Source organism: Macaca thibetana, chromosome 11, assembly GCF_024542745.1.
Source record: "Macaca thibetana thibetana isolate TM-01 chromosome 11, ASM2454274v1, whole genome shotgun sequence".
NCBI classification, from domain to species: Eukaryota; Metazoa; Chordata; class Mammalia; order Primates; family Cercopithecidae; genus Macaca; species Macaca thibetana.
In genome coordinates, this window is record NC_065588.1 from 15,635,254 (window position 1) to 15,650,169 (window position 14,916).

General features: G+C 39.3%; 3 protein-coding genes across 4 annotated transcripts in view; 2 read left to right on the top strand and 1 right to left on the bottom strand.

Moving 5' to 3' along the window:
• Positions 1–14,916, bottom strand: part of MGP (matrix Gla protein) — an 836,939-nt gene that overhangs the window by 564,230 nt on the left and 257,793 nt on the right. The gene's annotated exons all lie outside the window — the stretch shown is intronic.
• The window catches only part of PTPRO (protein tyrosine phosphatase receptor type O), a 272,722-nt gene that overhangs the window by 105,854 nt on the left and 151,952 nt on the right, over positions 1–14,916 (top strand). The window lies entirely within an intron of this gene.
• Positions 7,326–12,528, top strand: LOC126931355 (40S ribosomal protein S2-like). The gene has a single exon (XM_050749497.1). The coding sequence runs from the start codon at positions 10,774–10,776 to the stop codon at positions 11,473–11,475; it is 702 nt and encodes a 233-aa protein (XP_050605454.1). The 5' UTR covers positions 7,326–10,773; the 3' UTR covers positions 11,476–12,528.

A 14,916-nucleotide genomic window follows, 5' to 3' on the forward strand; every position in this document is an offset into this window, starting at 1 on the left:
TTTTATTATTTCTTCTAAACCTGCTCTTTCAATCTGGAGAAACATGTCTAGTCTCTCTCCATATTCATACTACATAACATGGTGTTAATAATCTCAATATTCCATGGCCAATCAACCTTCTTTAGACACTAATATTCATTATGAAACTGAGCTTAACAACTGTTTTTTGTTTTTGTTTTTGCTTTTTTAGCTTTTAAGTTTAGGGGTATATATGCAGGCTGGTTATATAAACTCATGTCATGGGGGTTTATTGTACAGATTATTTCGTCATCCAGATATTATAATCCTAGTACCCATTTGTTATTTTTCCTGATCCTCTTCCTCCTCTCACCCACCACCCTGATGTAGGGCCCAGTGTGCATTGTTCCCTTTATTAGCTCATTGTTCTCATCATTTAGCTCCCACTTATAAGTGAGAACATGAAGTATTTGGTTTTCCATTCCTGCAATAGTTTGCTAAGGATAATGGCCTCCACCTCCATGCATGTCCCTGCAAAGGACATGACCTCATTATTTTTTATTGCTGTATAGTATTCCATGATGTATATATAACACATTTTCTTTTTTTTTTTAATTTATTTATTATTATTATACTTTAAGTTGTAGGGTACATGTGCATAACGTGCAGGTTTGTTACATATGTATACTTGTGCCACGTTGGTGTGCTGCACCCATCAACTCGTCATTTACATCAGGTATAACTCCCAATGCAATCCCTTCCTCCTCCCCCCTCCCCATGATAGGCCCCGGTGTGTGATGTTCCCCTTCCTGAGTCCAAGTGATCTCATTGTTCAGTTCCCACCTATGAGTGAGAACATGCGGTGTTTGGTTTTCTGTTCTTGTGATAGTTTGCTAAGAATGATGGTTTCCAGCTGCATCCATGTCCCTACAAAGGACACAAACTCATCCTTTTTTATGGCTACATAGTATTCCATGGTGTATATGTGCCACATTTTCTTAATCCAATCTGTCACTGATGGACATTTGGGTTGATTCCAAGTCTTTGCTATTGTGAATAGTGCTGCAATAAACATACGTGTGCATGTGTCTTTATAGCAGCATAATTTATAATCCTTTGGGTATATACCCAGTAATGGGATGGCTGGGTCATATGGTACATCTAGTTCTAGATCCTTGAGGAATCGCCATACTGTTTTCCATAATGGTTGAACTAGTTTACAATCCCACCAACAGTGTAAAAGTGTTCCTATTTCTCCACATCCTCTCCAGCACCTGTTGTTTCCTGACTTTTTAATGATCGCCATTCTAACTGGTGTGAGATGGTATCTCATTGTGGTTTTGATTTGCATTTCTCTGATGGCCAGTGATGATGAGCATTTTTTCATGTGTCTGTTGGCTGTATGAATGTCTTCTTTTGAGAAATGTCTGTTCATATCCTTTGCCCACTTTTTGATGGGGTTGTTTGTTTTTTTTTCTTGTAAATTTGTTTGAGTTCTTTGTAGGTTCTGGATATTAGCCCTTTGTCAGATGAGTAGATTGCAAAAATTTTCTCCCATTCTGTAGGTTGCCTGTTCACTCTGATGGTAGTTTCTTTTGCTGTGCAGAAGCTCTTTAGTTTAATTAGATCCCATTTGTCAATTTTGGCTTTTGCTGCCGTTGCTTTTGGTGTTTTAGACATGAAGTCTTTGCCCATGCCTATGTCCTGAATGGTACTACCTAGGTTTTCCTCTGGGATTTTTATGGTATTAGGTCTAACATTTAAGTCTCTAATCCATCTTGAATTAATTTTCGTATAAGGAGTAAGGAAAGGATCCAGTTTCAGCTTTCTACTTATGGCTAGCCAATTTTCCCAGCACCATTTATTAAATAGGGAATCCTTTCCCCATTTCTTGTTTCTCTCAGGTTTGTCAAAGATCAGATGGCTGTAGATGTGTGGTATTATTTCTGAGGACTCTGTTCTGTTCCATTGGTCTATATCTCTGTTTTGGTACCAGTACCATGCTGTTTTGGTTACTGTAGCCTTGTAGTATAGTTTGAAGTCAGGTAGCGTGATGCCTCCAGCTTTGTTCTTTTGACTTAGGATTGTCTTGGAGATGCGGGCTCTTTTTTGGTTCCATATGAACTTTAAAGCAGTTTTTTCCAATTCTGTGAAGAAACTCATTGGTAGCTTGATGGGGATGGCATTGAATCTATAAATTACCTTGGGCAGTATGGCCATTTTCACGATATTGATTCTTCCTATCCATGAGCATGGTATGTTCTTCCATTTGTTTGTGTCCTCTTTTATTTCACTGAGCAGTGGTTTGTAGTTCTCCCTGAAGAGGTCCTTTACATCCCTTGTAAGTTGGATTCCTAGGTATTTTATTCTCTTTGAAGCAATTGTGAATGGAAGTTCATTCCTGATTTGGCTCTCTGTTTGAACACATTTTCTTTATCCAGTCTACTGCTCAAGGGCATTTAGGTTGATTCTGTGTCTTTGCTATTGTGAATAGTGCTGCAGTGAACATACGTGTGCATGTGTCCTCATGATAGAACAATTTCTATTCCTTTGGGGATATACCCAGTAATGGGATTGGGAGTCAAATGGCAGTTCTATTTTCAGCTGTTTTAGGAATCGCCACAGTGTCTTCCACAATGATTGAATTAATTTACACTACCACCATCAATGTATAAGCATTCCCTTTTCTCCACAACCTTGCCAGTATCTGTTATTTTATGACTTTTGAATCACAGCCATTCTGACTGGTGTGAGACAGCATCTCATTGTGGTTTTGATTTGCATTTCTCTAATGATCAGTGATGCTGAGCTTTTTTCATATGCTTGTTGGCCAAATGCATGTCTTCTATAGAAAAGTGTTTGCTCATGTTCTTTGCCCACTTTTTAATGTGGTTGTTTATTTTTTGCTTGTAAATTTAAGTTCCTTATAGATGCTGGATATTAGACTTTTGCCAGATACACAGTTTGCAAAATTTTTCTCCCATTCTGTAGGTTGTCAGCTTTCTTTGTTGATAGTTTTCATTTGTTTATTTTTGTTGTTTTTGCTGTGCAGACACTCTTTAATTAGATACCATTTGTCAATTTTTGGTTTTGTCACAATTATTTTTGATGTCTTCACCATGAAATCTTTGCCTATTCCTATATCCAGGATGGTGTCGCCTAGGTTGTCTTTCAGGGTTTTTATAGTTTTGAGCCTTTTTTTTTTTTTTTTTTTTTTTTTTTTGACAGAGTCTCACTCTGTCGCCCAGGCTGAAATGCAGTGGCGCTGATCTCAGCTCACTGCAACCTCTGCCTCCTGAGTTAAGGCAGTCCTCCTGCTTCAGCCTCCCGAGTAGCTGGAACTACAGGCTCATGCCACCATGCTTAGCTAACTTTTTGTATTTTTTTTTTTTAAGTAGAGACGGGGTTTCACCATGTTAGCCAGGATGGTCTCGATCTCCTGACCTTGTGATCTGCCTGCCTCGGCCTCCCAAAGTGCTGGGATTACAGGCATGAGCCACCACGCCAGGCCAGTCTTGGGTTTTGGGCTTTACATTTAAGTGTTTAATCCATCTTGGGTTGATTTTTGTATATGGTGGAAAGAAAGGGTCCAGTTTCATCTTCTGTGTATGGCTAGCCAGTTATTCCAACACCATTTATTGAATAGGGAGTCTTTTCCTCATTGCTTGTTTTTGTCAGCTTTGTTGAAGATCAGATGGATGTAGGTGTGTGACATTATTTCTGGGCTCTCTATTCTGTTCCTTTGGTCTACATATCTGTTTTTGTGCCAATACCATGCTGTTTTGGTTACTGTAGCCTGCAGTATAGTTTGAAATTGGGTAGCGTGATGCCTCTTGCTTTGTTCTTTTTGCTTAGTATTGCCTTGGCTACTCAGACCCTTTTTTTATTCTATATAAATTTTAAAGTAGTTTTTTTCTAGTTCTGTGAAAAATGCCATTGGTAGCAGCTGGTTTTTGTTTGTTTGTTCATTTGTTTTTGAAACATAATGTTGTTCTGTGCCTTAAGTTTGAAAATCTTCCAAAATTTTCTGTCCTTTTGCTGAATATGTGGTCTATTGGTCATAATGCAGCCACTGAATTCCCTGTTAATATGCATATCTTGGGTTCTTCTTTCTATTCAGTATGCACAGAAGTTGCTCTCTTGAAAATGAGTAGTCCAGTAAAATGCCCTTTGCAGAGTTATATCCCATTTTTCTAGAAATAAATTCTACCAAATATTAGCACAACTGAATAACACTTTTAACAATGTTTAAACTATTGCCTTTTTAGTTGAAAGCAAACATAAACTCAGCTGAAATATCTCAAGTTCAAATGCACTAATTTTCAATTTCATATCAGATTTCAGAATACTTTTAGGTTTCTCTTCAGCACTTCGGTTTTCATACATAAGCAACAGAGTATCACTAAAACTCATTTGGGTGGCATGTCTCTCATATAAGTAAAGGTAAAGACTAAGGACAAGTAAGTTCTTTATTTTTGATCAGAGTGAATGGTAAAATAGTAAAGATCAGTATTTCCTGGAAAAGGAGAAAATTTTTTTCAGCAGGAGTTTACAAATCCATTTGGCCATTGAACATTTTTCACAGATGACATCAAAGGTATTATTCACATAAATGCATGGGAATTTTTTTCTGACGTATGTAGGTGTTATTATGTTAAATAAAACACAGACCTACTTAAACATCACTTAATTCATGGTAGGCCTTTCAACAAGCTGGCCAGATTTGGTTGATGTTTCAAGAACTACTAAAATTTCAACCAAGTGAATGTCTGTGAAATGTTCTGAAATTTAAACGAGCTGTTGAATGTGTGCAAAGATTTAGCTATAGGGATATTCAATGAATCACTGATTAGCGCAATGAAAATGTGAAACAACCTAAATAAGCAATAATAGGAGTTTGATTAAATACATTACACTGTATCCATAATAATTTGGCCCTTTTGGTTGCAAGAATCCCAGATACAGTCAGTCAATTGCAAAATAATAGGTGCTTTTGCAAAGAAGCATTAGCATCTCTGCTGCAAGACATAGCGCTAACTCCTACCCTTCTTCTCTCAAGGAGGTCTAGTGGCATAAATTTTAAAGACACCAGTGCCCCCTGTTTTTCCCTAACTTAGCAGAGAAGATCTGACAAACTTATTCAGTCACTATCATTTATGAAGCATCTCCTATATTCACAATGCGTGGGCAAGAGGCTGATATAGGGTAATAGACTTTCCCAACTATAATAGGGTAAGAGTGATTGTAGCTATCAAAAATATGACAGATCTTTCAAAAGTATGTGAAATTACTAATTTAATGATGACCCATAAGTCATGATTTTCTACTGTTTGGCATAGCTTCACAAAACACAATTTTCATATGTATTGAAAACTAAAGCAAAGGAAAAGTATGAAAATGTTTGTGTAACTGAGCTGACATGACATCAGTCATAAAATCTCTGCTTGGCAATCTCGTCTGTCATTCTTTCAAAAATAACTTATTTATTAATGTCAACAGTGATGCTGCTTTGCACTGTATTGAATATAAATCTGTTGCTCTTTTGGCATTTTGGCTAAGGTTGGCTAAATTATCTTAGTAAATAAATTAGCAAAGCACTCTTTTTTTCTTTTTGGCAATCTCTCTATAATTCCTCTTCACCTGTGTCAGTTTTTCTCTTTTCCTCATATTTCGCAAATATATATCACCATTGATTCTTCTTTCTCTTGATTTGGAATTCCTGAGAAATGTTGGTCCGTAGTAACCAGTATTCTAAGGTTAGATGAAACAATCAGGCCTTAGTGAGAAATTATTGTTCAGTACCATGGATAGCAGTACACTTATTTCTCCAAATTTTTTTTTTTTTTTTAAGTGGCTTTACCATTTAAATTCCCACCAGCAATGAACAGGAGTTTCAATTCCTCCATATCTTTGCCAACATTTGTTTTTTTTTTTTTTTTTTTTTAAATTTATTTATTATTATTATACTTTAAGTAGTAGGGTACATGTGCATAATGTGCAGGTTTGTTACATATGTATACTTGTGCCATGTTGCTGTGCTGCACCCATCAACTCGTCGTTTACATCAGGTATAACTCCCAATGCAATCCCTCCCCCCTCCCCCCTCCCCATGATAGGCCCCGGTGTGTGATGTTCCCCTTCTTGAGTCCGAGTGATCTCATTGTTCAGTTCCCACCTATGAGTGAGAACATGCGGTGTTTGGTTTTCTGTTCTTGTGATAGTTTGCTAAGAATGATGGATTCCAGCTGCATCCAAGTCCCTACAAAGGACTCAAACTCATCCTTTTTTATGGCTGCATAGTATTCCATGGTGTATATGTGCCACATTTTCTTAATCCAGTCTGTCACTGATGGACATTTGGGTTGATTCCAAGTCTTTGCTATTGTGAATAGTGCTGCAATAAACATACGTGTGCATGTGTCTTTATAGCAGCATAATTTATAATCCTTTGGGTATATACCCAGTAATGGGATGGCTGGGTCATATGGTACATCTAGTTCTAGATCCTTGAGGAATCGCCATACTGTTTTCCATAATGGTTGAACTAGTTTACAATCCCACCAACAGTGTAAAAGTGTTCCTATTTCTCCACATCCTCTCCAGCACCTGTTGTTTCCTGACTTTTTAATGATCGCCATTCTAACTGGTGTGAGATGGTATCTCATTGTGGTTTTGATTTGCATTTCTCTGATGGCCAGTGATGATGAGCATTTTTTCATGTGTCTGTTGGCTGTATGAATGTCTTCTTTTGAGAAATGTCTGTTCATGTCCTTTGCCCACTTTTTGATGGGGTTGTTTGTTTTTTTCTTGTAAATTTGTTTGAGTTCTTTGTAGGTTCTGGATATTAGCCCTTTGTCAGATGAGTAGATTGCAAAAATTTTCTCCCATTCTGTAGGTTGCCTGTTCACTCTGATGGTAGTGTCTTTTGCTGTGCAGAAGCTCTTTAGTTTAATGAGATCCCATTTGTCAATTTTGGCTTTTGCTGCCATTGCTTTTGGTGTTTTAGACATGAAATCTTTGCCCATGCCTATGTCCTGAATGGTACTACCTAGGTTTTCCTCTAGGATTTTTATGGTATTAGGTCTAACATTTAAGTCTCTAATCCATCTTGAATTAATTTTCGTATAAGGAGTAAGGAAAGGATCCAGTTTCAGCTTTCTACTTATGGCTAGCCAATTTTCCCAGCACCATTTATTAAATAGGGAATCCTTTCCCCATTTCTTGTTTCTCTCAGGTTTGTCAAAGATCAGATGGCTGTAGATGTGTGGTATTATTTCTGAGGACTCTGTTCTGTTCCATTGGTCTATATCTCTGTTTTGGTACCAGTACCATGCTGTTTTGGTTACTGTAGCCTTGTAGTATTATTTCTCCAAATTCTAACACATACTCCTCCAAACTGTAGCTGCCTTATCACTGAAAACATTCCTATCAACATGTCTTTGGCTCAGGCTATTATTTTCGGGCCAAGAAGTTCTAGTCAGACTAGCCAGATTGGCTATCCTTTTTAAACTATCTGTGGCAAAGGATCAAGGATTTTCCCCTGCTCGATCTACTGTGTACCAATATGTTCATCAAAAATAAATTTATAAAAAGTTAAAGCAAGCATACAAAATACAAGCAATAATTTATTTTTATTATTACATAAAAAACAAACATAATATAGTCTGGCAAATTGCTATGATAGTTTTAAACAGCCCTGTGATGGCATCCGGTTGATAAAAGTGAGTGAAGCCCCAGTATGTGAGAGAGGCAGAGAGTTTCCCTCTGTGACTCACCTTTCCACTGGAGATTCAAGCAACCCAGGCCAAGAGAGAGCACTTTGCTTCTCCTAAGCCCTGGAGTTAACTTAGGGAGGGTTTTGGAGATGCTGTGAAGAAAAGACACCAGGAAAAGTAGCAAACATTTTCTCAGACCCTGGATGAGAGCAGGATGCCATTTTAAATCTGGGTGCACACAAAGTCAGCCATTCTTTGGTGCCCTAGCAGCATGGCTACAGAGGCACTTCAGTCTTGGGCCAGAGATTGAAGCATCTTCTCTGGAGTGGGGTGGGGGCCTCCACAGCCAGAACTGTGAAAAAGTGTCTCGGCAGTAATCTCTGGAATTGTGCTCTCCCCCATCACAGGCAGGAGGAGAGCTGCTACAGTTGCAGTTTCTTCTGAGCAGCAAGACTTGCAGCCAAGGCCAGCTTGGCAATCTGGAACTGATCTGTGTGTGCCATTGCTGAGTGCCTCATCTTCCTCCCCTGAGATTGTGGTACAACAGAGCCCTCCCTGCTCCATCCCTAGGCAGAAATCTGGGTATTTGGAACACCTGCTTGTCTGGACCAGCAGCCTGAGCCACATCACCCTTCCTTGACATATATTGTGGTACTGAGAGGGTCTCTCTGCTCCATGCCCAGGCAGATCTCTAAGCATTCAGAGCACCCATTCACGTGGTTCGGCAGCTGGAGCCACCTATCCTTCCTGTGCAAAGACTGGTGCAGAGGAATCCTCTCTGCTACATGCCCAGGAAGATCTCCAGGCATCCAGAGCACCTGCTTGCTTAGTTCAGCAGCCAGAGTCACCCCACCCTTCCTATGCAGAGATATTTGTGCAGCAGGGCTCTCTCTGCTCCACACCCAAGCAGATCTCCAGATTTTGGGGCATTGCTCACCAGGACCATCAAGACTGTCCAAAGATCTTGGTGCAAGGAAGCCCTCTCTGTTCACACTCAGGCAGATCGCCAGACATTCTGAGCATCCAGCCATCTGGTTCAGCAGCTTGAGCTGCCCCACCATTTATGGACATAGATCATGGTATAGCAAGATCCTTTCTGCTCCATGCTCAGGCAGATCTCCCGGCATTTAGAATACCTGCTTGCCTGGTGTTCTAAACACAGAACTTGGAGCAAAGGAGGTTTCCCGAATCCACATTTAGACACACCTCTGGGTGTCTGGTAGCCACCCACTGGATTCTCACTTGGTACTGGTGCTTGTGCCTGCATCAGGAGACCTACAGGCAGACCTGCCCAACTGGTCCCATCCTTTGTGGGTCCTGCCCCCACAGGGCTGAGCAGGGACCTCAGACCAATGTGTATTCTATGAATCAACCCATTGCCTGGGGCAACAGAGAACTTCCACCTCTAAACACAGATCAAGTACATACCCAGCCACTTTGGCCACAACTGGCTCTTACCTATAAATGTTATCTACAGGCTTGTAGGACAAACTCCAAAGCCCAATATAAAACCTGTTGAAAGAAGCACATACTGCTACAGAAGCAAAACTGAAAGACCCTGCTCAGCATTCTTTACAGTCACACCCCATAGGGAGTAGGGAAGGGAAAGGGAGTAATAGTAATTATATTTGTTATAAGGAAAGAAAGATAAAGGAAAAGTCCTACCTGTATGAAAAAAATACAAAATACAAAAATTAGAAGTGCCAGTGTCTCCAGGTGAGAAGCAACCAGCACAAGAATTCCAGCACCATGAAAAACCTGAATGCAGTGAAACCACAAAAAGATTGAGCTACCTCTCCAGCAATGGTCCCTAGCCAAAATCAAAACTCGGAAATAATAAATAAAAATTCAAAGCATGGATTGCAAGGAAGCCCATTCAGATCCAAGGCAAGGTTGAAAATCAACAAAAAGAAATTTCTAAAGCAACCCAGGAAGTGAACGAAAAGATAAACATCTTTAAAAAAAATCAATCAGAGCTTCTGGAATGAAAAACTCACCTAAGGAATTCCAAAATACAAATGAAACCTTTATCAATTGACTGAACCAAGCAGAAGAAAGAATTTCAGAGATCGAAGACTGTTTTTTTGAACTAACCCAATATGGCAAAAATAAAAAAGAAGAATTTTTAAAATGAGCAGTCCTCATTAAATATGGGGTTATGTAAGATGACTAAATGTACAAATTATTTGCATTCCTGAGAGAGAAGGAAAAAGCAAACAACCTGGAAAATATAGTTGAAAGAATAATTCAAGCAACATGCCCAATCTAGCTAGGAAGATAGATGTCCAGACACAAGACATTCAGAGAATACCTGTCAGATACTACACAAAACAAATATCAAGCCATGTAGATTACAAACCATGTAGTCCCCAGATTGACTGAGGTCAACACTAAAGAAAAAACCTTAAAGACTGCTAGAGGGAAAAGGACAGATCATGGACAAAGGGAACCCCATCAAGCTAATAGAGGACTTGTCAGGAGAAACCTTGCAAGTCAGGAGAGACTGGAGCCTATTTTCAGCATTCTTGAAGAAAAGAAATTCCAACTAATAATTCTATATCTCAACAAACTAAGGTTTATAAGTGAAAGAGAAATAAAATACTTTCCAAACAGGCAAGTCCTAAGGGAATTCATTACCACTAGACCAGCCTTAAGAGAGATCCTTAAGGGAGTTCTAAATATGGAAATGAAAGAAGGATACCAAGACCACAAAAACACACTTAAGTACATAGTCTGCAGACCATGTAAAATAACTACATGATAGAAACTACAAAGCAACCAGCTAACAACTTTATGGTAGGATCAAAACCTCACTTATCAATATTAACTTTAAATGTTAATGGTCTCAATGCACCACTTAGAAGACACAGAGCAGCAAGGTGGATAAAAATACAAGAGTCACTTCTTCTCCAAGAAAACACCAAATGGCGGAAGATGCCTGTGCAGTGAGGGGGCCAGGAGGCCCCAGGAGCCCTGGGATGGGGAACCGTGGTGGCTTCCGTGGATGTGTCAGCAGTGGCATCTGGGCTGTGGTCACGGCCCTGGACGGGACTGGGGCTGAGGCCACGGAGCTCCATGAGGCAAGGCCGAGGATGACTGGATGCCCGTCACTGAACTGGGCCTCCTGGTCAAGGACAAGAAGATCAAGTCCCTGGAGGAGATCTATCTCTTCTCTCTGCCCATCAAGGAATCTGAGATCATTGACTTTTTCTTGGGGGCCTCTCTCAAGAAGAAGGATTTGAAGATTATGATGGTGCAGAAGCAGACCCACGTCGGCCAGCGCACCAGGTTCAAAGCATTTGTTGCCATTGGGGACGACAATGGCCACGTCGGTCTGGGTGTTAAGTGCTCCAAGGAGATGGCCACTGCCATCTGCAGGGCTATCATCCTGGCCAAGCTCTCCATTGTCCCCATGTGCAGAGGCTACTGGGGTAACAAGATCGGCAAACCCCACACTGTCCCTTGCAAGGTGACAGGCCACTGCAGCTCTCTGCTGGTGCACCTCATCCCCAAGTTCAGGGACACTGGCATCGTCTTGGCCCCTGTGCCCAAGAAGCTGCTCATGATGGCTGGTATTGATGACTGCTACACCTCAGCCAGAGGCTGCACTGCCACCCTGGGCAACTTTGCCAAGGCCACCTTTGATGCCATCTCTAAGACGTACAGCTACCCGACCCCCGACCTCTGGAAGGAGACTGTATTCACCAAGTCTCCCTATCAGGAATTCACTGACCACTTCTTCAAGACCCACACCAGAGTCTCCACGCAGAGGACCCAGGCTCCAGCTGTGGCTACAACATAGGGTTTTTATACAAGAAAAATAAAGTGAATTAAACCTGGAAAAAACAAATACAAGACTCATCAGTCTGCTGTGTTCATGAAACCCATCTTACATGTAAAGACACCCATAGGCTCAAAGTACAGGGTTGGAGAAAGATCGACCATGCAAACAGAGAAGAAATAAAAGCAGGGGTCACAGGCCAGGTGCAGTGGTTCACACCTCTAATCCCAGCACTTTGGGAGACCAAGGCAAGCAGATCGCTTGAGCCCAAGAGTTCAAAACAAGCCTGGACAACATAGGAAGATCCCATCCCTTAAATAAATTTAAAAAAAAGCAGGGGTCGCTATTCTTCTATCTGATAAAACATACTTTAAACAAACAACAGTAAAAAAAGACAAAGAAGGGCATTACATAATGATAAAGGGTTCAATTCGACAAGAAGACTGGACTCTCGTAAATATGTATGCATCAACTTTGGAGCAACCAGATTTATAAGCCTGCTAAAAGACTTAGACAACCACACAATAATGGTAGGGGTCTTCAACCCCCAACTGACAGCATTAGAAGGTCATGAAGGCAGCAAACTAACAAAGAAACTCTGAACTTAAACTCAACACTTGACCAAGTAGACCTAATGAAGGTCTACAAAACACTCAACCCACAAACCACAGAGTATGTATTCTTCTCATTTGCACATGGAACATACTCCAAGATTGACCAATGCTCTACCATAAAGCAAGTCTCAATGAAATAAATATCAGATCAACCATACTCTCAAACCACAATGGGATAAAAACAGAAATCAATACCAAGAAAATCTCTTAAAACAACACAATTACATGGAAATTAAACAACTTGATCCTCAATGACTTTTGGGTAAACAATGAAATCAAGGCAGAAATTTAAAAATTCTTTGAAATAAATGAAAACAGAGACACAACCTACCAAAATCTCTGGGATTCAGCAAAAGCAGTATTAAGAGGAAAGTTTATAGTGCTAAATGCCTACCTCAAAGAGTTAGAAAGATCTCAAATTAACGATCTAACATCACATCTAGAGGAACTAGAAAAACAAGAACAAACTAACCCCAAAGTTCTCAGAAGAAAAGAAATAACTAAAACCAGGGCAGACATTGAGAATAAAATTGAGACCCAAAAAATTCATACAAAGTATCAACAAAACTAAAAGTTGGTTATTTGAAAGGATAAACAACATCAATACACTAGATTAACAAAGAAAAGAAGGGAGAAGATCCAAATAAGCACAATCAGAAATGACAAAGATGACATTACAACTGATCCCACCAAAATACAGAAGGTCCTCAGAGACCGTTATGAACCCCTCTACACACAAAAAGTAGAAAATCTAGAGGAAATGATAAATTCTTAGAAACACACAATTTCCCAAGATTGAATCAAGAAGAAATTGAAACATTGAACACACCAATATCAAGTTCTGAAACTGAATCAGTAATAAAATAAAAACTACCAACCAATAAAAGCCCCAGACCAGACGGATTTACAGCCAAATTCTACCAGATGTACAAAAAACTTGTACCAATTCTACTGCAGGTGTTTCAAAAAATCAAGAAGGGAATCCCTTCTAACACATTCTAAAAAGCCAGTATCAGGCCAATACCAAAACCGGGCAAAGACACAATGAAAAAAAAAGAAAATTACAGGCCAATATTCCTGATGAACATAGATGCAAAAATCTTCAACAAAATGCTAGCAAACTGAATTCAGAAATACATTAAAAAGCTAAGTCACCATGATCAAGTAGGTGTTGTTCCTGGAATGCAAGGTTGATTCAATGTGCACAAATCAATAAATGTGACTCACCATATCAAAAATTAAAAACAAAAACAATATGATCATCTCAGACACAGGGAAAGCATCTGATAAAATCCAACAACTTTTTGTGATAAAAACCCTCAACAAACTAGGCATCAAAGGAACATACTTCAAAATAATAAGAGCAATCTATGACAAACCCACAATCAGCATCATACTGAATGGGCAAAAATTGGAAGCATTCCCTTTGAGAAATGGAACCAAACAAGGATGCCCACTCTCACCCCTCCTATTCAACATAATACTGGAATTGGTAGCCAGAGAAATCAGGCAAGAGAAAGAGATAAAAGGCAACCAAATAGGAAAAGAAGTCAAACTATCTTTTGTCATGGACAATATGATTCTATACATTGACAACCCTAAAGACTCCACCAAAAGCCTCCTGGGACTGATAAACTACTTCAGCGAAGTTTCAGGATACAAAATCAATGTTCAAAAATTAGTAGCATTTTTATACACCAATAACATTCAAGCTGAGGGCCAAAACAGAAATGCAATCCCATTTACAATAGCCACACACACACACACACACACACACACACACACACACACAAAATACCTGGAAGTACATCTAAATAAAAGAAGAACTACAAAACACTGCAAAAAGAAATCAGATGACACACACAAACAAAAAAACATTCCATTCTCATAGATTAGAAGAATCAACATCATTAAATTGGCCATACTGCCCAAAGCAATCTATACTTTTAATACTACTCCTATCAAGCTACCAACATCATTTTTCACAGAACTAGGAAAAAAAAAAAACTATTCTAAAATTTATACAGACCAAAAAAGAGTCCAAATAGTCTAAGCAATCCTAAGCAGAAAGAACAAAGCCAGACGCATCACATTACACAACTTCAAACTACACTTTATGACTACAGTACCAAAACAGCGCGGTATTCTTACAGTAACAGGTACGTAGACAAATGGAACCGAATAGAGAACCCATAAATAAAGTCTATGCCATCTGACGTGTAGAACACCTAAAGCCATCTGATCTTTGACAAAGCTGACAAAAATAAGCAACGGGGAAATAATTGCCTATTCAGTAATAAATAGTACTGGGATAGCTGTCCAGCCATATGCAGAAGAATGAAACTGGATCCCATATAAAATATACAAAAGTTAACTGAAAATTGATTAAAAATTTAAACATAAGACTTCAAACTACAAGAATTCTAGAAGAAAACCTAGGAAACACCAATCTGGTCATCGGCCTAGGGAAAGTATTAATGACACAATTCTCAAAAGCAATTTTAACAAAAACAAAAAATGACAAGTGGACCTAGTTAAACTAAAGAGCTTCTGCGCACCAAAAGGAACTATCAACAGAGTGAACAGACAACCTAGAGAAAGGGAGAGAATGTTCACAAACTGCGTCTGACAAAGTTCTAATATCTAGAATCCATATGAAACTTAAACAATTGAACAAGGGAAAAACAAATAACCCCATTAAAAATAGGCAAAATACATGAACAGACACATCTCAAAAGAAGACACACAAGAAACATGAAAAGATGCTCATCATCACTAATCATCAGAGAAACGCAAAACAAAACCACAATGAGATAGCATCTCACACCAGTCAGAATGGCTGTGACTA